At 37.8% G+C, this 26,442-nt stretch overlaps 1 protein-coding gene across 1 annotated transcript; it reads right to left on the bottom strand.

The window, feature by feature from the left end:
• Window positions 1-13,877: 13,877 nt before the first annotated feature.
• Window positions 13,878-15,499, bottom strand: LOC128869344 (putative nuclease HARBI1). The gene is made up of 4 exons (XM_054111880.1): window positions 15,344-15,499; window positions 14,990-15,283; window positions 14,814-14,929; window positions 13,878-14,753 (listed from the first exon to the last, which is right to left on the bottom strand). The coding sequence occupies exons 1-4, from the start codon at window positions 15,447-15,449 to the stop codon at window positions 13,998-14,000; spliced, it is 1,272 nt and encodes a 423-aa protein (XP_053967855.1). The 5' UTR covers window positions 15,450-15,499; the 3' UTR covers window positions 13,878-13,997.
• Window positions 15,500-26,442: the final 10,943 nt, after the last annotated feature.

Genomic DNA, 26,442 nt, shown 5'->3' with positions numbered 1-26,442 from the left:
TCTGGCGCTTGCAGGATTCACGCCCCTGCATCTTAAGATAAAAGAAATTACGCAAATAGAAAGTGTCAAATTATCTGGAGTATATAATGAAATATTAAACGTTATGCTTGAACAACGTACTGCACCAAAATATCAGCTACATCCTTCCGAGCGTCAGTTTATACGTTTTGAAAGTATAGCATCACATCACCGATAGAAGCAAGTTTGAAACAGGCGCGTGTGGATCAGCTTTTGTCGTTCATAAACAAGGTGACGACTGGACGTCACATAAATTTAAATTACATGCACTGTCTTCCAGGCTGAATTTTTGCAATTGACGCTGCACTGAAGTGGGTTCATTGTATTGAAAGTATTGAAAGCAGAAAACTAGTCATATATAGCGACAGTCGCTTTTGTTTGGAAGCTATCCAAAATCATCTTTTGCACGACTGCCCACGCTTTCACAGTGCACGACAGAGACACGAAACATTCTGTGCACAATATGATATCCCAGCATTTAATATTGCACAAATTTCAAAGTACCCTAGTTTGGTAACACCATTTAATGATTTTGCCAAAAAAATTATTGCTAATTTACAAAAACTTCAATACTTCAAACATTCCTTCCTCATGTCTTAATCATAATAGTAATATAGTCGAATAACTATCTAACTACTTGTATCCAATAGCAGGAATTTTATTTCAGTTGGCTTTTTTAAACTATAAAATATATAATTACTATAAAATATGTAATGTCATACTGCACATATGTACAGGGTGGGCCAAATAAGACCTACTAATGTTAAACACTAATAGCTTTTGCAATAATCATTTATTTCGGTTAGTTGTTTGGAAATTATGTATGAAATATTACATCAGACAAATGTCCACCATTTTTCTCGATACAAAGATTGGCTCTTTGGAACGCGTTTTCCATTACACCACATAATGTTTCTGGTTGAAAGCTCAGTATTTCGCCTCGAATATTTTGCTTGAGCTGTCTAATAGTCTCTGTCTTTGTTTTTTAAATATCCCCATAAAAAGAAGTCGGGCGCAGTCAAATCTGGCAAACGAGGTGGTCAAGGGAAATCTGAATTTTTGGAAATCAGACCTTCGCCAAAAATTTCAAGCAGCAGGTCCATAGTTTGCCTAGCAGTATGCGCAGTTGTTCCATCTTATTGAAACCACAAATTAGGATACTGCTCCGCCATTGGCCGCAAAAAGTTTTCAATCAATGTTCTGTAAGAAGCTCCTAAAATCGATTCCGGCGTTTCATCCTATTTTTCGAAGAAATAATGACCGATAATTATGGTGGCCATAACACTGCACCAAACAGTACATTTAGATGGGTGCAACTGATGTTGGCGTGTTGTCCTTGGATTTTCAGAGCCCCACAATCTACAGTTTTTTTTGTTGACATAACCATTTAAATGGAAATGCGCTTCATCCGACAACAAAACATTATTTACGCTGCGTTAAAACAATTAAATGTTGACAAGAATAGAAAACCTCGATAATTTTAACGCGTTGTGTTGTACTGTAGTGTTCCATAAAAAATTTCCAATAATTCAATTATAACCTACAAAAAGAGAAAAATAAATATGTCAAAAAATAAAAAAATTATTTGTGCTTAACATTAGTAGGTCTTATTTGGCCCACCCTGTATATAAGCATAAAGGTATCGGTGGATTTAGCCGGATCAAGCGAAAAAGAGTTTATTTATTGTATATACATTAGGGTGTCCCAGGCTACAAGGGGGAATTTTTTTTTTCGGAATTTCAATACGCACACCCTTTATTTTTTTTCCATTTGACTCTAAAAACTTAAATATAAAATATTATTGAGATCGGATGTCATAGCCCGTGCCGACTTGATGTCAAACTTTGAGTTTAAAAGTTAGTATGAAAGCTATAGGCTCACAATAGAGAAAGATTTAATTGAATTTTTAGATTAATTAAATAAATAAATATAAAACACATATTTCGTATTTATTTTCTTTTTATTATAAAACATCGAATTTTCTTTTCAAAGTTTGCTTTTTACAGTCGGGATATACCTGTCGGTGTTCTTGTACGCAACGTAATAAAAATTGCTTTTGCTCCTCTTGAACAGTGATCAAACCATGGAAGTCTTGCATTAACTTAACCGCTCTTTCTGCCGTATCATTAACTGCTTTCAGTCCTAGCAGCTTCTTTTTAGCCTGTAGAAACGAATCATCATTTGACCACGAAGAGGGGCACTTGTTCAGAAAACTGTCGGCAATCTGGAGTCGATTAAACAGGAACTTGCTTTTGACAGAGACGAAGTCATCAATGTTTCTCTCTGAAATTAAAACAGATAGATCAGTTATCAATTATACCTATTAGCAAACTTAGTCATAGAACAAAATCAAACCTTAATTAACGTACCAAAAAGTGGTAACGTACCAGAGTTCTTTTTTGGATGCAATGTAGCGTTTATTGTGGGCTGTTGGGTTTTCTCTAGTTAAGTTAGCAATCATTCTTACTTTAGTTTCTAGATCGACATCATCATCAAATAAAGCCAGAATAGATACTTCATCTGTCAAATACCACAAATGCTGGCAAAACTTCTGCAAAGCTGCTTTTGAAATGCTTTTGTCTATTGTTTCGTAATTTTTCATGGCCTTCAAAAAACACAAATCCTGATACGGCGCCTTTACTGCTAAAATACATTGGAGCCAGTGTTTTACGTAGGATGTCACGATGAACAGACATACGTCCAACAGAGCTGCCTTATCCTTGTTTGAAATTCTGAATTGAGAGCTAAGTAACGATATTTTTAATGAATAAATGGCTCTCGCCATCCATCGAGCCTGGTGCATAGCACCTGGAGGCCGAATCTTATATTTCTTTTCTGAATCTCCGCCAAGAAATATAATTGAAAGCTCAATTAATTCGCGATAGTCATCTCTAACGATTTCTTTGGTTAATTCAGTTTTGTAGAATTCTAGCAGCTTGTCAATTTCCGAAACATTAAAACAAGATAGCTTTTCTGTACAGCTTTGTTTTTTCTCAGGATCGATATTTTTCCAGTTTTCTCGGAATTTCTTGAATAATGGGATGTCTGGGCTTGTAGTTATTTGACTGATTTTCGCTTCAAACACGCCTTTAAGTACTAATTCGTAAACGTGAAGTAGTATCACAACAGAGAATCTGCGCTTTGTCTTCAAGGTTCCAGTTCGTAATAGCATCCCAAACTGCGTCTGCCTGTCCTCTTCCTGTCGAGCTATCCAATTTAGGAACAGCAATAATTTGTTCTTTATTATCGTACGTAATAACTACCGGTAGGCGTTCTTCTTTACTTTTACGTGAATCTAGAGCTGGCAACAGTTTTCCGTCCCAGTGGACAGTTACCGTGTCCGGGACCTTGTTTTGAAAATCAATTTTTATAGCTTCAGCCCGTTCTTTTCGCATTTCCGTACGAACTCTATGGATGGAGGACTTGCTTATAGGGAATTCATCCGTATTGTGACCCAGAGCCTCAATAGTAGCTTCAATTATAAAGACAGAATCCCTCACACTTAATTGACACCTGTCTAATGCGGCAACTAACTTGGGAGTTATAATATTTTTCCGCATAGAAGTTTTATCGGGCTGAGAGGAGGCTTCTCTTGCGCTGGGCCTATTTTCTTCTAATTCTATTATTTCAGAGTCAGAAGATGACTTTTCTAGTGGGGGTTCGCAAGATGATGTTGATGGTGCTAAGGATGAAAAATTTTTAGCACGTCGCTTTTCCTCCTCGATGATTCTAAGGCGCGTCCTTTCCTCTTTTTTTGTTAGTTTTTTGTCCACTCCGGCTAAGTGACCGGGCCGACCTGGTTCTCTTTGGCGCTGCAAGAAGATCTTATCTTCATTTATTTTAATCGATTGAAGAGCATTGGCATGTGCGATGTCAAACAAATTGTTTAAGTTTGAAACAAACTCCTGTCGACGCTGTTCAAACACTTCTTGAGTTTTTTTCGCATTTTTTTGCAATTCTCTCCAAACTTGGTATAAGTTAACTAGTTTCTTAACACAGTGAGATATTGATCTGGTCGGTATACGTGCCTTTTCCCAATAAATAATACACTCACGAATTGTGAGATTTGCACTTTCATTGACACTCAAGTTCACTTCACGAATATTATAGAACAAAAGTACTGGCACTTGCCCGTTAGAGGGAAGTTTAGAACCGGTAATTTGATGTTTTACGTCCCCTATTAAAAATATTTCCTTTTTGGAACTTCGTAACTCCACTGACATGTTGACTACACGAAAAACCCGCGATTACTAATAAAACAAACAAGTAATTACACGCAATCAATCCGACAGTTCGCGCGCGCCGTACTATACAAGTACCGTTAGGTTTCCGCGCAACTCGGCACGGGTTGCCGTGATTCTAAATAGACGAAACTTTATTTTTAGATGTTTTGAGGCCATTCGAACAAAATAAGAGGGTGTGCGTTAAAAAAAAAACACTTTAATTTTTTTGGGACCCCTAATCTATACATATAAATAAATGTGAAAATCTGTCCCTATATTCGCTTAAAACTCAAGAACGGCTGAACGGATTTATCTTATCTTGGTCTTGAATTATTCGTGGAGGTCTAGGGAAGGTTTAAAAGGTGAGAAAAATTCGAATAATTGCCGGGAAAATGGTCAAAACGTGGACCCGGGTAACCTTTGGTTGTGTATGTACAATATGGGTATCAAATGAAAGCTGTTGATAAGTGCTTTGATACGGGGTAATTTTCATACCTATTGATGACTAGGGTCTCGAAATATATGCCAAAACGTGGACCCGTCGTGTCTTTAAACCGAATTAAACCAAACTTACACACATTGTTAAGGAGGTATTGAAGATGGTTTCCGTATAGTTTGGATACCTATTGGTAGATACGGTCTCGAGATATAGGTCAAAACGTGGACCCGGGTAACCTGGGGATGTGTATGTACAATATGGGTATCAAATGGAAGCTGTTGGTGAATGCTTTAGTTCAGAGTATTTCCATCCGCTCCGTGACTAGGGTCTCGAGATAGAGACCAAAACGTGGACCCTAGAATATGTTTGTACAATATGGATATCAAATGAAAGCTGTGGTTCAGTGCTTTAATACGGGTTAATTTTCATACCTATTGATGACTAGGGTCTCGAAATATATGCCAAAACGTGGACCCGCCGTGTCTTTAAACCGAATTAAACCGAACTTAAACACATTGTTAAGTAGGTATTGAAGATGGTTTCCGTATAGATTGAATACCTATTGGTAGATAGGGTCTCGAGATATAGGTCAAAACGTGGACCCGGGTAACCTTCGGACGTGTATGTACAATATGGGTAGCAAATGGAAGCTGTTGATGATTTCTATAGTATAGAGTATTTTTAATACCGTTCCGTGACTAGGGTCTCGGGATATAGGCCAAAACGTGGACCCGGGTAACCCTAGGATATGTTTGTACAATATGGATATCAAATGGAAGCTGTTGGTGAATGCTTTAGTACAGAGTATTTTTCATGTCGCTCCGTGACTGGGGTCTCGAGATATAGCTCAAAACGGGGACCCGGGTAACCTTTGGTTGTGTATGTACAATATGGGTATCAAATGAAAGCTGTTGATAAGTGCTTTAATACGGGATCATTTTCATACCTATTGATCACTAAGGTCTCGAAATATATGCCAAAACGTGGACCCGCTGTGTCTTTGCACCGAATTAAACCAAACTTACACACATTGTTAAATAAGTATTGAAAATGGGTTTCGTAAAGTTTGGTTGTAATTCGGAACACCGGCAACGCGTACAGCGTTCTTTGAACCAGCCATAATGTCGTTTACTTTTTTAACGCTTGGGGCGGAACTGAACTGTCAAATTGACAGTGTGAGTTACAATGTGTCAATATTTCTTTCAGATTTGGACGCCATAAGGAGAAGACGTAAGTGCAAAGTGTAAACATTTTTTGTGAATTTTTTTGGAGTGGATTTTGTAACAGTGAGTAATTTCTTACGAAATTTGAGAGTTTAATGTGAAATCCGAATGTTCAAATGAAATTATGTTTTGTGGATTTATTTTTTCGGTTCATTTGCGATAAGCTACGATACACCATGAGTGAAAAAAAGGTAAAAAAAAATGAAAAAACAAAAGAAATTGTTAAAGGATGCAAGAGAAGAGCACGAAAAAATCGTAACTTTGATGAAAAAATCAATAGCCTTATCATGCAAATTGTCACCAATTTTCAGAAGCAAAGAGATGATTTAAGAAAATCACAAGAAAATAAAATAATCCTGACCATGTGGACTTGGGCTTTTAAACACATATGCATCGAAAATATAATCCACAAAATTGAAAAAAAACATGTTTTAAAATCTCAGAATACCATAATTACAATCATGTTTATTACAGTACAAATGCCAAGACAATCACGTAATCATATTGGTCGTTCGACAAATAATAATAGGCGCATGAGAAATGCCCGGAATAACGCGACATCAGAAGAACGTCAAGAACAAAATGAAGTAGTCAAACGATTGATGAATAATGCTATCCAAGCAACTATTTTAATTGGCAAATTCAAGAATGAAGACGTTCTAATACCCAGAATTCCTATGATTCCACCTGAATTGCCATTTGAATTCAAGCGTTTGCAACTGCCCATTCGTTTAGCATTTGCAATAACTATCAATAAATCACAAGGGTGAACTTTAGAAATATGCGGGATGAATTTACAAGAACCAGTATTCACTCATGGTCAACTATACATTGGCTGTTCACGTGTTGGGAAGCCAACAACATTATATATTTACTCAAAAGCAAATAGAAAAACAAAAAATATTGTTTATGCCAAAGCGCTTGAATAAAGAATAAAGAAATAAATAATATGAAAACCATATCTTTTCTGTTCTAAACCATATCTATTCTATTTTAGTGTGCCCAGCGAAGCGGGCCGGGTTTGCTAGTATACATATATATATAATTGCGCGTACACCCTTTTTGGGTGTTTGGCCGAGCTCCTCCTCCTATTTGTGGTGTGCGTCTTGATGTTGTTCTACAAATGGAGGGACCTACAGTTTCAAGCCGACTCCGAATGGCAGATATTTTATGAGGAGCTTTTTCATGGCAGAAATACACTCGGAAGTTTGCCATTGCCTGCCGAGGGGCGACCGCTATTAGAAAAATGTTTTTATTAATTTTGCTTTCACCGAGATGCGAACCAACGTTTTCTCAGTGAATTCCGAATGGTAATCACGCACCAACAAACCATTCGGCAAAGAGTTTGTTTACATTTCTTAAATTTAGTGATAACAAATGGTATGTTTATAAATGTACAAATATTTTAAATTGGAACTATTACTCGTACATTTTCTCACCCCCCACATCGTTTTCAAACGTTGGTAACGTATTAACTTCAGTGTTTTCGGTTTCTTTTATTTCCTTCTTTTTCTTTTAACATTTGCTTAACAGATTTGCTAATACTGTCATATGATTATTTAAAGTGATTGTTAGTCTTCTTGACAATAATATTGAAGGATGGAAAGCAAAAAACATCTGCTACCGATCAGCTATATGTATATATGATATCAATCTGATCTGGTATACATATGTTATTATAGGTGGGTTTATAATTGAATAAAATTATGAAATTTCTTTCGCTATCGACCTTTATTTAAAAGGTCATCTTTACTTATGACAATAAACCCATATTTACTCGGTACAAATCTCTGAAAATACTTTATACAACAAATCTCTAATAACATGATCGTTATTGATATGCTTAAGGTTCTTTCATCTTGTTTGAAGACAATCATCATTTTTGCAGAATCACGAATCAAGTGTTTAGGAATTTTTATATAAATTTTACATGCATAAATAAAAAGGATCAATGTTTACGTTCAAATGTCAATACAAAAATAGTCTCGAACTGTACTTTGTTTCCCTCATATTACATCGTCAAATCTTTATATATACAAATGAATGTTTGTCTGTAGGTCCTCGTTGAACTCAAAAACTACTGGACTGATTATTATCAAAATTGGTATAAATATCTATATTTCCACGGAGAAGCCTTGTAGAATATGCTCATTGCTGCCACACGCCACCAGGTGGCGCTGCAGAGTACCAACTTCTGCCCCGTTCAAGCGATTTCTTCGAAATAAACAAAATCAATAAAATGGTTTAGAATGAATTGAGTATTTGTGTAGTGATTTTTCTTTAAAAATATTTTTCTTAAATTTATTTTAGTTGTTGGCGTAGCAACGCGCGTCGGGTACAGCTAGTATTAAATAAAAATTGAGTGCGATTTGGCTTCAGTTGGGCTGGTAACATTAACGTTTTCACTAAATGTATAAAGATTTTTTTTTCTTTTATCGGGTCAATAAGCTTTCTTCATTAAACCTTCACCATTATTTGTAAAAAAATCGCTTAAAGGGCTTAACTCTTTACCCGTTGATTTTCATTAACCCGGATATCAATTTTGTGGTCCTGGAACAAAACTTCAGCAACATTTAGAAAGAAGGGGTAAAGGTGTAAATCCTTTAGATGCAACATATAAAGAGCATGATATTGCATATTCCTGATCGAAAGATAAAGTTTCATCTGAGAAGGCCTGGCAGCGTGTTACATTTAAATGCAGTGATTTAAAAGAACGAGCAAATGCTTCGTTGGTTACGAATGTAATGAAAGGCAAAGTAAAATTAGAAATAGGCATTAAGAATAAGAAAAAGATGAACAAAATAAAGTGCCATCCAGCAAAATTTTTTTTGCAGTCAAAAAAAGCACTGGCATGCTAATCAAAAAGAAGCTACAATTATTTAACGAAGCCTATAACATTTCTCCGGACGCAATAGAATCTGTCCTTAAAAACAAAAAAATTAATATACCGAGAATAATCCCGGTCCCAAAAATTGGAGGAATTTTTCCATTACTTCTTATTTTAACAGCATTAGGTGCACTTGGTGGTATAGTATTTGGTGGCGCAGCTATAGCAAAAGTTTTAAATCATATCAAGAATGGAGTGGTGTAGGGCAGATCGCCTCCGCGTGGTGCACATTGGGTAACGCCAAATGATCTGCGGCCTTAAACCTGAACGGTGACGACCCTGCATTCGTTTTGGCTACGTCTATACTCTCTGGACCTGAACTTCGAATCTAACAATTTTTTCTATATATCCACTATCAAATGTTCAACGATTTGGAATATCAAAATTGTCATATTCCAGTTTAATGTGACGCTAAAATGTTTGTTTTGCCTAAATAATTTCTCCGATATCAGCTTTCTCTTCAACAAGCCTCTATAGCTTCATCTATGGTAAAAACCCTTAAAGGCTTCCCTTTAGTTGTAAGGACCTTTTAGGTAAGGGCGGCGTTGATAATACTCCAATTTCTTCATCATTATTTAACAGAGGGTCCTTTTGTTTTAACACTAATAATGAAATATTTATTTTTAATATATCATCACTATTGGGTAATGTTAACCTCCACAGCCGGCCGCGCGAGACAGGTTTAAGTGCAAGTCGCGGCTTAAAAAAACCAATTTGCGTGTTTATTTGTCAACGGTATACAATACAATACAATTATGAGTTCTTACAACTAACATTTATAATGATCAAAATTATACATATTGGTAATAGTTGATTCACTTCTACAATAATTGGTGAATTAACGAAATATTTCTTATTACCAATTTTACATTTCTACATTTGCGTAAGTATCGTTGCACTTCTTTCATTGCAAGCTAATTGGCATATCACTTGTGAAATGAAGTGGTGCAATGACACTTATTTGGTTGGTTGTCGTGTTCTGACGACCAGTCAACTTTAATTTTTGGATTGGAATGGCCGAGTGACGTAACTCCCCTTGATTGAAAACACTCCTTGGTTTTTCCATTTATATTAAATTCAATAGCTGTGTAAAATTAATAAAAATTATAAATAAAACTATGTGGTTGCTACAATGAATGAAATTGTTAGCCAAATGTTTGATTTTTTGTGGAAGGTCAGGTCGATTCATTTTGAGTTTACAACAATTAGTAAGCCTTTTTCGATTTCCATAATTTCTTCTTTAGTATTTTTTGTTTTCTTACAATATTTCTTAATGACACATGAACTTGAGTTTTTCAGGTTTTTCTGATAAAATTTTTTTGAAAATGTGTATCTTGTATTATTATAGTTATATTTGTCGGAATTTCAGTGAAAATATTATAGGTACTGTTTACGGAGAGTGCTGCTCCTAGTTCAATATTCTCTAATTTAAATATATCGAACGTATACAATTTATTTCTTCAGGGGTTAGAATGCTGCTGGACACTAAATTTAGCCTAGCTGATGCTAAGTTGTTTTGAAAGTGTTCTAGACTATTGCTGAGTGTTTTGATTCTCATTAAAATATCAAGATGTAAAAGTCGTTTATGTTACATGTCTCGATTATCGTGCTGTGCTGAATGTAATTTAAATAACGTTTTGTCATCGTTAATTTTAATATTCTTATTTATAGTGCCTATGGCAATATGGTTGTTCGTATCAATAACTTTGAGATGCTCTTTTATATTTTGTCTATCGTCGTCGTGCATAGTCCCATAGATTAATTTCATTGTTGTACCTAATATGTTTATTAGTCCTCTTTTTCGTTTATGTGGTAGTAATGTGTAAGATTTAGTTCGTAGAGTCGCAAATTCCTGTGTAAGGATTTGTTCTTTTTCGGTCAGTTTAGAGTCCCTCGCTAAATTTTCTAGTTCGCCAATAATATTTTCTATTTCCTTTGGTCTAACATCGCATTACACACATTCTGTCCTATGAACCAAATTTACAATACTTTTTCGGAAAGGGGATAAAAAATAAAAATACACGTGTATCGGCGATTTTCATGTACACGTCACAATTTTTTTTTTGTATTTTATAACTTTAAACGAGCAATTCTTGTATGAATATTTGTATAGCCACACGAACTCAGGATTAGCTTAACGGATTTGAATGAAATTGGGCACACAGATAGTGTATCACATTTCTAGAATTTTCACCTAGGTGTTGCCACCGACAATGTTTCACAGGGTTGCCACCTGTTCGAAATTAAAAAAAAAAGTTGGATGAGATATGCCGATGTGGGTATCCAAAGAAAGGTGTTTCACTCCGCATTACAATAGAGATATAAAACCCCGAATTTTTTTTATTAATTTTATTATATTCAAATTAAAAATTGTTGCATTAAAAATTTTAATGCTTTTAAAGAACCTTAGGCCTTTTATTTTTTCGTTTGTAAGCATTTGTGTCAGTATCGCGACAAATAGACCAACAGTATTCGCCAAGCATATGCGTAATGTCTTGTCCTTTAAAGCGCTTTTCAATAGCCGCAATGTCCTGATGGAACCTTTCGCCATGTTCATCGCTACAAGCTCCTAAATCACCAGGGAAACAATCTAAATGATTGTGAAGGAAATGGATCTTTAGCGACATTAATATGCTCATTTAACCATATGCCGAAATCATTTCTGCAACAATATTTTTATAATTGTCAGCTCGTTTGTTGTCAAGAAACTGCTCAATAACGGCAACTGTGCCTTTCCATGCACGTTGTTCGATAACATTCAATTTTGATTAAAATTCATAACTTGCAACTATTTTTTTTATCTGCGGGCTACTGAAAACACCTTAAATTATACACATCATTAAAAAAATAAAGTTACTAAAAGCCTTCGTAAAAAAAATACCTGCATGAATCTTTGCGCCGCTCAGTTTCGGAAAAATATTGCGCAAACTTGCAATCGCCTCGCCCTCACAAGTTTTGAAGTTTTTTAACAAAATTTGATACGACACCGAGCTTAATGTGTAGTGATGGCAAAATGATTTGAGATGGCTGCACTAATGGTGGATTTTCTATACTTTCTACACCTACTTTGTAGCATGTTCGCGGCTTCCACTTAAATTCAGTGTAATGCTGATCTCTTTTGCGACCTTCCCATGTACACAAAGCACTGGTGGGTTGGAAATCCACGCTTAGACCCCATTTACACGATGTCTCCACTGGAAGGGAAACATTTTGTTCGCGGGTGAAGGACGGCCGCGGAAGAGAGAAGGGAATTTGTCTCCTGTACTGGCGACACGCTTTGTGCTTCTTATTCGTATTTCCAATTGTGAAGTTGGCTGCAAAACAATTTTTGACAGTTGCTTCATTCGTTTTCTTGTTTTGTGGTAGAAAGTGCTTTAATATAAACCTATTTTCAAAATGGAGTGCAAGTGGAGCCGTATAAATATAGAAAAGTTAATTGTGTATATTCAGGAAAATGCTTGTTTATACAGCATAAGATGTACTGACTATATGAACCGAGCCAAAAAAGCTATGGCATTTGCAGAAATCCAAAAAAAAATGGCAACAGAAATGGTTGGAGTTACACAAAACGACATCCAAAAAAAATGGAAAAACCTCCGTAGCCAATATATGAGGGAGCTACGGTTGATAAAAAATTCGAAGAAAAGTGGAAGCGGCATCAATGAGGTGTACCAAACAAAGCTTTGGTGCTTTGATCAGCTCTCATTTTTAGAAGGCCATGTAGCCACTAGACAGAGCCAAGACAATATTGAGGTAATATTAAAATGCAATGCAATACAAATTGCGGTATCGTCAGACGTATACTATATAACTGATATGAAAGAATAATTAACATACGTCTCAATTTTTTTTTTTTTCAGATGCCTTCTTCTTCAACTACCTCAACGTATACGGGTGCAGAAAATAGTAGCTCGAGCGTTAGCGACGAGCCATCGAAAAAACCAAAAAAGGTACATAACATTACGATTAATAAAAAAATATATCATATAATTGTTTTTTTTTTTTTATAGAAAAGTAAGCAGTATAATCAAATGCATCAGGAGTTCTCTCAATTTGAACAAATGATGCATAAAAATAAGAGCTCCCGAAAATACGCCTGGTTGGGCACTTTGGTTGCTAATAAAATGGAGGAAATAGACAACGACAAACAACACAGCGCTGCTTTGGAAGTACAGACGGTTTTGCAAAGATTTATTGATGAATCCAATCAGCGCACTCCTCCATCATTAGCAACTGCATCATCATCAGGCAAGGACTTATTGCAGCTGTCTATGCAAGGAGTTTTTGACGAGGATGATTTTTGCTAGCAAAGTAGGTATAATTCATAAAACCTATGAGACATGTTTATGTTAACTTCCACTTTTTTCCGTTTCTAGAAACTTGACCGCCAAAAAAGGGAGACTGCATTAAAAGCCACCAAATATGGAAACCAAAGGATTTAATTAATATTTTAAGTGAAGTATTTATACATGAAGTATATTTTTTTTATTTTTTTTTAATGAAACCAAAGTGCCTATTAAATATAAGACTGTGTAATATATTTAGGTTAAGACAAAAGGATTTAATTAATATTTTAAGTAAAGTATTTATACATGAAGTATATTTTTTTTATTTTTTTTTTAATGAAACCAAAGTGCCTATTAAATATAAGACTGTGTAATATATTTAGGTTAAGACGAAAGGATTTAATTAATATTTTAAGTAAAGTATTTATACATGAAGTATATTTTTTTTATTTTTTTTTAATGAAACCAAAGTGCCTATTAAATATAAGACTGTGTAATATATTTAGGTTAAGGCGAAAGGATTTAATTAATATTTTAAGTAAAGTATTTATACATGAAGTATATTTTTTTTATTTTTTTTTAATGAAACCAAAGTGCCTATTAAATATAAGACTGTGTAATATATTTAGGTTAAGACAAAAGGATTTAATTAATATTTTAAGTAAAGTATTTATACATGAAGTATATTTTATTTAATTTTTTTTTTAATGAAGTACAAAATCTTATATACCTATATACATTTAAAAAAATTTAAAATCCAAATGAATTTAAAAAAAGGAACTAAAAAATATGAGACTGTGTTATAGGTCATAATTAATAATATAAAATTATAATAATAAATTATATTTTATTTCATTTTTTTTAATGAAGCACAAAAGCTTATATACCTATATACATTTACGTTAATAAAAATAAAAGAAATTATTTATTATTTAACCAATCCAGTTTGCCTTCTTCATTGAAATATTTAAGAAATTTTTGACGAACATTCTCCGCTTCGCCTTTTCTCGGATTATATAATATATTCGATCCAGTTGGGCAGTTATTGTTTACAGTTTCTACATTTCCGCTACCATCAGTGTATGTTTCGCCATTTTCAATTAGATAATTATGTAAAGTACAGCACGTTAGTACAATTTTCTCTACAGTGGCCACATTTAGATTTATAGGAGCAAGAAAAACGCGAAATCGGTTCGACAAAATTCCAAATGCATGTTCCACTACATGCCTTGCCCGGGAGAGTCTTCGATTGAACATTTGTTTTTCTTGACATTGCGTGTGGTAAGGATATGGCTTCATTAAATGCACCTGCAGAGGAAATGCATCGTCTCCGACTACAACATACGGAACGCTTCGATTGTTTCCAATTAAAGCTGCTTTTGGTATTTCTTTCTCATCTTGAAGAACAGTACTTAATTTGCTTTGTAGAAAAACTCCAGCATCATTACTGCGACCGTTGCAACCCACGTCAACGAAAATAAATTTACAATTAGCATCCACCAGGGCTAATAAAATTATGCTGTTAGTGCCTTTGTAATTATAATAAAAAGCTCCGTCAGTGCGTGAGGGACGGAAAGTTATATGCTTTCCATCTAATGCGCCAATGCAATTGGGGAATTGCCACTTAACCGCGAATTCTGTTGCTATAGTCTCCCATTCAGATTTGCTGCTCGGAAACTGCGAAAAAATTTGTTATTAATTGCGAAATATTTATTATAATATAAAATGTATCCATACCTTTAAATATGACGATTTTAATTTGTTAAACAAAGCACTGCATACCTCGGGAACTATCTTGCAAATTGAGGATTTGGATATTCGCGTCTGGTAATCCAAACTGACGTAAGACTCCCCTGAAAATAAATAACTTCTTATAACAATACTACATATATCACCCCATCTCTTTAACTCACCAGTGCTGAGAAACCGCAGCGTCATTGCCAATTTTTCTGCTGCGGGAATCGCGCTTCTCATTGAAGTATCAGAACGTTGAATATCATCTGCAATTAGCGATAGCAAGTAATGAAATTGGCCATTTGACATCCGTACAAAATTCTTATAGCTCTGCTCATCGTGCACCAGCAACTCTTTGTTTAAAAAAGCGAACGAGCTGTGATCGCATCTTTTTTTTCGCCATTCTTTTACCCATTGCCGCTTGGTCCTCTTGATAGGCAACAATGAAACTTTTTTGCCCAAATTTGCTAATCCTAATTGGAGTATACTTTAACAATTTAATGCGCACATTTTACAAGCATGTAGATGCTTACCTAAAAGTATTTCTTCTTTATCGCTGTCGTCAGAGTCTAATTCCGCAGCCTCACCAATGCATTCCCATATGCTTTTAATCAGTTCACTTTTTTCTTCGTAATCCATATTTAATCGCAATAAACTAATATATTTCTTCACAATATAAAATTCAAACAAATCACGCTATACGAATGAGAGAAACGTCAAAATATGCTAACGATTGTTGCCGAAAACATTTCTGCCCGTGTGCCCGCGAATGAGACATGAAAAGAGAATTTCCAGTGTTTCCCTTCCAGTGGAGACATCGTGTAAATGGGGTGTTAGCACCCATGAGTAATCCGACCACTTTTAGATCGCAGCATATTTTCCAAATATGCTCTTGGTAGTTTATCAGCTGTAATATTAATTCCATGCCTTCGTATGTTTCTTTGAGGTTGGTGGCATATGCGATCGGGACAGCTGGATGTTTGTTACCGATATGAAGCAGCACTACTTTAAGGCTGTTGACCGATGCATCGATGAAAACTCGCCACTCCTCTGAAATATGAGGGTAACCAATTTTTTCAAACATCGAATCGATATCACAACAATAAGCCAGGTTTTTTTCCCGATCTTCGTGCAATTTAAAAACTTCGTTATATGGAATACTGCTACGTCGATCACGAGCGGCTGTTATTTTAAAATCAGCCGGTTTCGTATGTGTGGTTTTCCCTCTTTTGGGAATGAATACCAATTTTACTTCTGCAAATTTCTTGGGGATATAGTTAAGACGTATCGCTGCCTCAAAAATTAAAGCTGCCTCATATTTTTTGTGTGTTGCAAATCAGCGGGAAGGATTCCATCAGGTTAGGGATGTCTTCTCGGCGGACCCCATCAAGGCGGGCCCCGGCCAAGGTTCCCCTATGTGACTAATCGCTAGGGTGTATAGGTCCACGGAACGTTGATCAGCGCACCTTATTAGTTTGACGCGGGATTGAAACCAACCCGCACCCGAGTAACGGGGGGGAGGTCCTGGATTTCCTTTCAGGATGTCCCTGTACACCTTCCAAAGACTCCTATTTATTAAGACCCAGTTTGCTTGGGAGATCGCATCATCATGGGAACTGCGATCAATCACCGCCCGTACATGGCTTCCTTTCGGTACTTCAGCGAAAGACCTCTTCGTCGTGACATTAGTCATTTGAGTGGCGGATACCTAAATTCGTTTGGCTTCAGCCGATGTCCCTTCACTCGATCGCTTGCGCTTGCCTTGTGCGGAGTCTATTTTGGTCTTCTCCCGGTGTTCCTCCGTCAGATTCTCTTCTCTAGTGTCCTTCAGTCTTTCCAGGATTCTGAAGGCCGATCGCCTGGTACGATAGTACCTTTCTGACGCACTTATATGCTTTCGGGGGTGGGTACTACCCGGGGCAGTAATTGTGCCAAAAGGGCAGATATCAGAAGCCATTGGCTGAGCCATGTGGTCCGATGCTGCCAATATTGGTTCGGGTGTTTCTCCTTTTGGAGTTTCCGTGCCACCTGGAGTGACGGGGACAGCAAGGTCTGCTTGCCTTCTGACAGGGCAGCTCTTGCTTCCCAAGGATTTTGTTGCGAGGGGGTCTACTGCTGGCACCAGACGTAGATGGTATGTCATCCTCAACTTCTCTTATGACAGGGTTGGGATTGTTGCCAGTAAGAGGTCTCGCTGCCGTAGAGGCAGTCCCTGAAGGGACAGAACGGGAGTTAGGCCCTGGCTTGGCCACTGGCTTTACTCTGCTTACGTCAGTGGTCGTTTTTATTGAAAGGCTTGACCTTCCTGAGGGATTTGGTCTTAATTTTGGGTTGCATTGGTTGTCCGAGGGTAGGTTTTTTTATTCATATTTCATTTTCATAATCGTCCGCACTGCTCGACGTGGCGGACTAGAAGTTTTTTAGGGTTGGGAAAAGGGAAACGTCGAATATGGCAGTCTCCTCTACCATGGCGAGATCATTCTACCTCCTGAGGTGACCCAGTTTCAGAAGGGCACGTTAAAACACAGCCGTATACTCCAGGCTGCAAACCATCCCTTGAGCACGGTGACGCGTAACACCCTGGATTAGGGGGGTACAGGAGAGGAGATGATGGGATACCAGGTTAAGGGAAACCGCCGTTCTGCGGATGGTTGGCCAGCCCATACCCATGTGGAGCTCCCCTCTTAGTTCGTAGTGGGTTAACCCTCATGATATGGGGGCTAAACCACCACTTAAGCCTCATCCCCGCGGCAAGGAGACCAACTTGATAAGGCCTAGCGTAAGCATTAGCTTTTACACCAGGATGATAGATAAGCGGAAATCGAGAAGAAGGAAAAACGTAAATTTGTTTCTTAGGTTCTTTAATTTCTTTAAATTTTTAATATGCCAAGGTATTTTACATTGCCTTTTTATATAGAGAGGAATATTACCGAGAGAAATGTTAGCAAGTTTTGACTTAATTGTACTAAAACAACTTGAGATATCAAAACGAGAAAACAACGGTCCCGATCCATAGAAGATAATAAATTGTTAAAGTTAAAAAATGTATAATTGAAAAAGAGATTATGGTTCGCGCAAGTAACCAAAGAGAACTCGTGGAATTCAATTTTAAGAAAAATGGGAACATGGTGTAGGCTCGAAGAAGACGTATTCAGTGAGTAGTTCATATTATTGTTTACTAGCTAACCCGGGAGACTTCGTACTGCCTCAATCGATAAATAAAAGACCTAAGCTTTTGCATAAAATAATTTTAAAACAAACAAAACGAATCCGTATTTAATAAAAAAAGCATATTTTGAATTAAGCATGAAGTTTATTATTATTTTGCTTAATTATAAAATAGAGTTTTCTTGAGATACTGGCTGTTTAGGTATAAGGTTTAAATTTGATATTGACAGACACACACTGCTATGATACAGTTTGTTAATCAATTTAAAGCTTTCTCATAAACTATATTTTTTGTTTTGTTTTGTGGGGCGTAAATAAACAAAGAAGACGGTTTTCCCACACGCGAACACACGACGTATAATTGTCCATGCGCGAAACAGGGAAACTCCAAGTTGATTCCGCAAACTTCTAACGACTGACCTTGCGACTCATTTATGGGCATCGCAAAGGCCAGACGTACTGGAAATTTTAAGCGTTTAAAATCGAATGGTAAATCCGTTGGAATCATCGGTATCCGCGGTATCAAGACATCCTCTCCGTTTTATTTGCCTTTTATGATTGTTGCCTCAATTATTCATCAGCTTTTTCACAGACAGTCTTGTTCCATTGCACAGTCAAGGTTGATTAATGTTACGCAGCATGATGACAACTGGCCTATTTTTAACTGCAAATTATGAGGTGGTTATCCAAACAATTCCAGTGAATGTAAAATCTCCGTGGGATAGTTCACTACGTCATCCAGGTTCATAACGATGTCGACTGATTTGAAAGAAGCAAACTGTCCTGAGAGGATGGCTCCGGAGAATGGTTCCATATGTAGAAGTCCACGCAAGTGGGCAAAGTTACTGATCGACATTCACTTGGGAGTGGCCAGGACGATTTTCTGCATATGGTTCAAGCAACTCACAACGTCCGGGATTAACCCACGTATCCTCTGGGCAGCTTCCGAACACCCGTTTGGGAATGAGCTAACGTGAGAAGGCGAAGCATTCCACCTTAGCTTGTTGTGCGCTGGGTTTGGGACCCGAGACATCGTAGTCTGCAGCACCAGATTCCGGCATGACAAAATACACCAAGCAACGTGGCTGTCTCCTGATCGGAAAACGCGAAACCAAGTCGATCATGTTGTGATAGATGGAAGACACGCTTCCAGTGTTTTAGATGTACGTACGATCCGAGGACCCAACATCGACTCAGATCATTACCTTGTTGCAGCCAAACTACGCACACCCCTATATGCAGCAAAAAGCGTACATCTAACTATGCAAAGAATGTTCGACATCGAAAAGCTGCAATCACAACAGACAGCCAGAAGATTCGCCACTCGACTTTGACTCCTGCTCTCAGAGAGTACTGCCTAACAAACCGGCATGCATGAACAATGGAACAACATTTCTCGTTCCCTACGTACCGCCGCCGAAGAAGAAATCGGATTCCGGCGAGCCCGAAAAAACAATTGGTACGACGAGGAATGTCATGCTGCTCCCGAAAGAAAAGATGCTGCCTATAGAGCCACGCTGCGATCGGGCGCAAAGCGAGCCATGTGGGATCGCTACCGAGAGCTAAGAAAGGAAGAGAGACGTATTATCCGACAGAAGCAACGAGAGGCCGAAACACGTGAGTGCGAGGAGCTTGAGATGCTGACCAATAGGAACAACGCCCGAAAATTCTACCAGAAAATTCGGCGGCTTACAGAAGGTTTCAAGACCGGGGCGTTTTCCCGTAAGAACAAAGACGGCGATCTGGTGACTAACATCCAAAGCATTCTTAAATTATGAACCTATCGAACCTATTAAATAGTGACAGCTGCGCATGTCACAGAGAATGTGAAGATCCCGATACCCCAATCGTTGACGACGGAATTGTCGTTCCGTTACACGACCATGACGAGGTGAGAATAGCGATAACGCGTCTAAAAACAACAAGCCGTATGAGCTGACAGACTACCGGCTGAGCTATTCAAACATGGCGGTGAGGAGCTGGTAAGGTGCATGCATCAGCTTCTATGCATAATATGGTCGGATGAAAGCATGCCTGCCGATTGGAATTTAAGTGTGCTCTACCCAATCCACAAGAAATGGATCCTGGAATCTGTGCCAATTACCGGGAGCTGAGTCCTTTAACTATCGCCTATAACGTTCTTGCGAGCGTATTGTGTAAAAGTCTGAAGCCCACTGTCAACCAACTGATTTGACCTATCAGTGTGGCTTTAGGACTAGAAAGTCTACCATCGACCAAATATTCACAATACGCCAAATCTTGGAAAAGGCCCATGAAAGGAGAATCGACGCACACCATCTCTTCGTCGACTTCAAAGCTGCATTCGACAGTACGAAAAGGAGTTTCCTGTATGCCGTGATGTCTGAATTTGGTATGCCCGCAAAACTAATACGGTATGCAAGAGAACGTCTCTCAACACCAGCAGCGCCGTCAAAATTGGGAAGGACCTCTCCGAGCCGTTTGATACCAAACGAGGTTTCAGACAGGGTGACTCGCTGTCGTGTTACTTCTTTAACCTGGTGTTAGAGAGGATTGTACGAGCCGCAGAACTTAATTGCTCAGACACAAGAGCGTACAATTGCTGGCATATGCCGATGATATTGACATCATCGGCCTCAACAACCGCGCTGTTAGTTCTGCCTTCCAGAAACTGGATAAAGAGGCAAAGAGAATGGGTCTGGTGGTGAACGATGACAAAACGAAGTACCTCCTGTCATCAAACAAACAGCGCACTCGCGTATAGGCACCCACGTCACTGTTGACAGTTATGATTTCGAGGTTCTTAAGGACTTCGTATACTTAGGAACCAGCATTAACACCGATAACAATGTCAGGCTTAATCCAACGTAGAATCTTTCTTGCCAACAAGTGCTACTTTGGACTAAGTAGGCAATTGAGTATGGCGCAGAAGCGTGGACGATGACAACATCCGATGAAGCGACGCTTGGAGTGTTTGAGAGAAAGATTCTGCGTAAGATTTTTGGACCTTTGCACGTTGGCAACGGCCAATATCGCCGGCGATGGAACGATGAGCGGCTACGTTGTCTGGGTCATGTCGTCCGAATGGATACAAACGCCCAGGCTCTGAAAGTATTTGATGCGGTACCAGCTGGTGGTAGTAGAGGAAGAGGAAGGCCTCCTCCGCGTTGGAAAGATCAGGTGGAGAAGGACTTGGCTTCACTTGGAGAGTCCAAATGGCGCCGGCTACCACGAGAAAGAAACGACTGGCGCGCTTTGTTAAACTCGGTCAAAATTGCGTAAGCGGTTATAGCACCAATTAAGAAGAGAAGAACTGTCCTGGAAGAAAATTCTGAATGGTCGCATTGAGATTGTCGACATCTTTATTTTTCGTTGCCAATATTGTTCGATTACCCAGCCAATTATCGTTATTGAACTTTTGCGCTATATGTGGGAAAACATGCTGAATACGCTCCTCTTTTGAGTCTGTGATTTGACCGAAATCTGTGTGTTGAGGAGAGAATCCTAAATATGTTGCGGGATTAAAAATATTGCGGGGAAAGTCCTGTATCCAATCCAATAAGGAAGTCTGCTGGATGCGGAGAGAATCCAAATATCCTGTGGTAATTGAACTGATGATGTTTATGGAAAAAATTTAAATAATAATTCGTTTCTTTAGATTCAAAATTACAATTTTTCTACAAACAATTTATTACAAAATATTCCCTATATATACACATTTATTTCAAACAAAACCTACTTATTTACACAGAAAATTATAACGAATAACAGGAATTGAAAAACATTAAAGTATTTTAAACGAATACTAAATTGGACTCAACATACCGCCCTTGAACTATCTTAATAAGTTCAAAATAAAATATTAAAAAGAAAATGGAAAGCCTTGAAAAACATTTACGATAAGTTATTAGTTTCTTCATGAAATAAATCTCCTTTCGTTGGCAAAAGGCAAAGTTTGACTACAGGGCGAACCAATTCGCCATGTGGTGTTTTCAACGTAATTACTCTTACGCGTCCATCGGTAACATGATGGCATTTGATCACTCGTGCAAGCGTCCACTTCGTCGGAGGATTAGGCTCGTTGAAAAAAGCAACCACATCACATTCTTCAATGTTGCGTGAAGAACGAAACCACTTGGTGTGACGTTGTAGGCTGACGAGCTACGCGTCTCTCCAACGACGCCAGAAATTTTGTCTCATGGCGCAAATTGCTTGCCATCGCTGACGAAGATTTCCACGAATCCCTTGACCCTCAGGTTCCGGTACTGACTTAAGCGGTTCACCGACTATGAAATGTCCGGGAGTTAGAACTTCTAAGTCACCAGCAGTTCCAGAGTTGTCACAGGTGGGCGAGAGTTTACGCAAGCTTCTATTTCAGTCAAAAGTGTGTTGAACTCTTCGTATGATAGTGGAACTTCTCCTGGTACGCGTTTTAAATGATACTTGACACGTTTGACCCCAATCTCCCAGTAACCTCCCATATGGGGTGCAGACATTCGATATTCGAATCTGCAAAAAAAGAGCGATGTTTTTAGCCATGCACTGTTGAAATGCAATGCGCAACTCCTTCTCGGCTCCAACGAAATTTGTACCGTTATCTGATGTCATGACCTTACAAAAACCTCGGCGATTTGTGAACCTTTTAAACGCATTTAAGAATGCTGGTGGTGACAGGTCACCAACAAATTCGGTATATATTGCGGATCAAGCTACGAGCGCCGACAACCCAATAGCGACGTTGCAAAACAGTTTGCATAATGCGGATCCCTGCGTGCAAAGTGACTTTGTGTATTTCGCAGACTATTAACTTAGCAAGCGGGCAATTCTTAGGCAAGATAATGGGATGCCTAACATCTGCTTCCACTGCTTAAAGCGTGATGCAAAGAGTTCGGCTGTTCTCTTTGACAAATTTCCATCTCGTACAAGGTCATTGAAGTCGGCTTGCGTTACTAAATGCGGCACTGCAGTCCCAAGTTCACTGGGTGTTGGTACAAATTCCGATACTTCTGGTTCCCCGCATCTCGCATTCGATGCAAGAAATGTTGATAGCATTGTTGGTGCTACTGTTGGTTCTCCATCCCTTAATTCGGGAACATCATCAAAAATCTCCATTGAAGCCGCTATACGTTCTTCTGGTGAGTACAGTACCGCTGTACCGCAGTACCATTAGCGTAGCGAATTTTGTTGCGGCGAAAGTATTGGTACCCTTTAGTTTGAGTAAAAGTTACGCAAAAGTAGCACAGTTCACTGCAGTGCTCCGTACGTGGTAGCCAAATTGTTGGTACAGAGTACTTTATTGTTGACCTTCCATCAGTAAACTTGCATAAATTTCTATAGCAATAGTCGCACACGACTTCCGGAGTATACCACAAGTAAGGAACATAAGCAGTATTGAATATTTTCAGAAACGGATTGACCACTGTTTTCGTAATATTTTTAAAATTTTTACTTGATGCGAATAAGCCACAAATGTAACAAAAGTTATTTCGAGTCGGGCACTGCATTTTTCGTAAGATGAAATATACAGAAAGACGTTTTCGCGCAACCGAACCTAAAACAATTGTCAAAGTATACGTCTCCTAGTAGCGCAATTGTCAGATGATCGGAACTTCCGGAACTGTAACAAACACACAAACGGCACAGAGTGTGTTGTATGAAACAATAAATTAAAGGTTAATAAGTTGTTTAAAAATTTGGAGCCCCTTCAAGTTATGCCGAAAATTTAGAAAAAAATTTTTTTTTAGAAAAAAATTTCAGGAAAATCTGAGAATTGATAAAATTTTTTTTTTTTTAATTTTACATAATAAAAACATTTCCACAAGTCTGCCTGCAGAAATTCAGCGCGATTGGATCACGGAAAAAGGGTTAAAAATTGATCCAAAGTTTTTCACACAGGCGGACTACGAGCTCTATATTTTATACATAAAAAAAAATTCTGACGTGTACATGAAAATCGCCAATACACGTTTATTTTTATTTTTTCTCCCCTTTCCGAAAAAATTTATTTGGTTCATAGGACAGAAAAAAAGTTCGTTTTTGTAACGCAGTGTAACTATGTGGAGAACGATGTCGAAATCGGCAAATCCGTCTTCACTTTTAATGTCTTCAGTTATTATTGTTGCCGTCGTTCTTGTTATCAGCAATATTAATATTAGTAGTACTCGTATTGGTGTCGATTGTATTATAGCTGTAAATTTCCCAGGTCTCTTAATATTACATGCTTGGGTGTTCTGTAGTGGCAGCTTTCTATATCTAGGTTCGATCTTATGCCTGAGTGCTCTATAATTTTTTACGTGTCCTGTTCTTCTTTCTTCGTCATAAATCTCTCTTTTCGTGTTAATCTTATTCATGATTCTTTCCTTAACCTCCTTTATTCTATCGTGGATTATCTTTTTGTCAATTTTCCCTAATGCTACGTCTGCAGGTTTTTCTTTCACTGCGGAATGGATGTTATTATTGTAGGGTTGAATACATTTGTACATTTTCTCCCTTGTTGATAGAGTTGGTGATTCTAGTTCCATGACTCTAAATTTTTCTCATCGTAATGTGAAGTCGTTCAATGCCCATCTACTGAATTAAATTCGTTATCGGTTATTAATAATCTAGGTTTTCCTCTCATCGCGAAATACATTCGGAGGGTTTCAACAAGTGTAATGCTATTTTGATTCTCTAAAAAAATTGCTACGGCAAATTTTGAAAATTTGTCGATAAAAGTCATGGAGTTGTGTTTCTTGATTGTGTAGGTATCTAGGAGTATTGTTTCATTCGTATCTTTTGGAGTTTCTATCAATTGGAAATTCGGTTTTATTGGTTTCCTAACGTATTTGGTTTGACAACATATGTTGCAATTGTTTATGAATTTTTGAACTAGCTGTTTTAAATTTTTATAGTATATAAGCTTTTTTAGTCCTTCATAGTTTTCGTGGACACCTGAATGGCCGCTTTCGCTCAAGTGATACTTTTTTATATATCTAAAAGACTCGTCTTCGTCCCACATGTCTTTAGCGTGGTAAGAGCATTTGAAGAATTTTGTTATTCCGTTAAATACCTCTATCAGTTTTTGCTGTACAACGTTATGCTCACTATCAGGAAGTTCGGAAAAAATTCAAACTTTTCCTGATTTGAGGAATCTTCTGAAAATGTCTGACATAAAACGGGTATTTATACCTTCTAGGCAGATAAATATCTTCCTTTTATTATCGAGAATTTCTATCTCTCTATGCTTGTGCTTGGCATCCGCCGTAGCCGAATGGGTTGGTGCTTGACTAACATTCGGAATTCACAGAGAGAACGTAGGTTCGAATCTCGACGAAACACCAAAATTAAGAAAAACATTTTTCTAATAGCGGTCGATATCTCGGCAGGCAATGGCAAACTTTCGAGTGTAATTTTGCCATGAAAAAGCTCTTCAAAAAAATATCTGCCGTTCGGAGTCGGCTGAAAACTGTAGGTCCCTCCATTTGTGGAACAACATCAAGACGCACGCCACAAATAGGAGGAGGAGCTCGGTCAAACACCCAAAAAGGGTGTACGTGCCAGTTATATCTATATATATAAAATTCAAATTATGTATGTATCTATAGATCGACTTGCGTCCTAAACGCATAAACCGATCGTAACCAAATTTGAAACACGAACTGGATACCTTACCGGGATGGTCATAGGCTAAAAAATATTTTGATATATATAGGGGGCGTGGCACCTCCCATACAAATGGAGTTCTTAACAGTCCGTATTTCTGAAAGTATTTACGTTAGACCACTGAAATTTGGTAAGGGGTTATATGACATTAATCCTTACCACATCCACAAAAACTGCGTATAACTAAAGAGGGGGCGTGGCACCTCCCATGCAAATGGATTTTTTAACAGTCCGTATTTCTGGAAGTATTTACGTTAGACTACTGAAATTTGGTAAGGGGTTATATGACATTAATCCTTACCACATCCACAAAAACTGCGTATAACGAAAAAGGGGGCGTGGCACCTCCCATGCAAATGGATTTTTTAACAGTCCGTATTTCTTCAAGTATTTACGTTAGACTACTGAAATTTGGTAAGGGGTTATATGACATTAATCCTTACCACATCCAGAAAAACTGCGTATAACGAAAAAGGGGGCATGGCACCTCCCATACAACTGGAATTTTTTATAGTCCATATCTCTGGAAGTATTTAGGCTAGACCAATGAAATTTGGGAAGGGGTTATATGAGGTTAATTCCTAACACCTCCAAGAAAACTGAGAAAAACGAAAAAGGGGGCTTGGCACGTCCCATATAAATGCAATTTTTCATTGTCCATATCTCCGGATGTATTTGGGCTAGACAACTGAAATTCGGTAAGAGATTATATAAGGTTAATACCTAACACCTGGATGAAAACTGGTGATAGTTAGAAATGGGGCGTGACACCTCCTGTACAAATGGGATTTTTCATACTGCATATTACTGGACGCATTTATGGTAGAATACCAAAAATTGGTAA

This window comes from Anastrepha ludens, chromosome X (genome assembly GCF_028408465.1).
Source record: "Anastrepha ludens isolate Willacy chromosome X, idAnaLude1.1, whole genome shotgun sequence".
NCBI classification, from domain to species: Eukaryota; Metazoa; Arthropoda; class Insecta; order Diptera; family Tephritidae; genus Anastrepha; species Anastrepha ludens.
The sequence above is the reverse complement of the archived record's forward strand: the minus strand, read 5'-3'. Positions and strand labels throughout refer to the sequence as shown.

Bases quoted from the DNA above. Each gene is read 5' to 3' on its own strand.
- LOC128869344 (XM_054111880.1), bottom strand. From the start codon at position 15,449: ATGGATTACGAAGAAAAAAGTGAACTGATTAAAAGCATATGGGAATGC. The intron at 15,284-15,343 runs GTAAGCATCTAC...TACTCCAATTAG, and splicing joins TAAAGAAGAAATACTTTTAG to GATTAGCAAATTTGGGCAAA. The intron at 14,754-14,813 runs GTATGGATACAT...ATTTTTTCGCAG, and splicing joins TAAAATCGTCATATTTAAAG to TTTCCGAGCAGCAAATCTGA.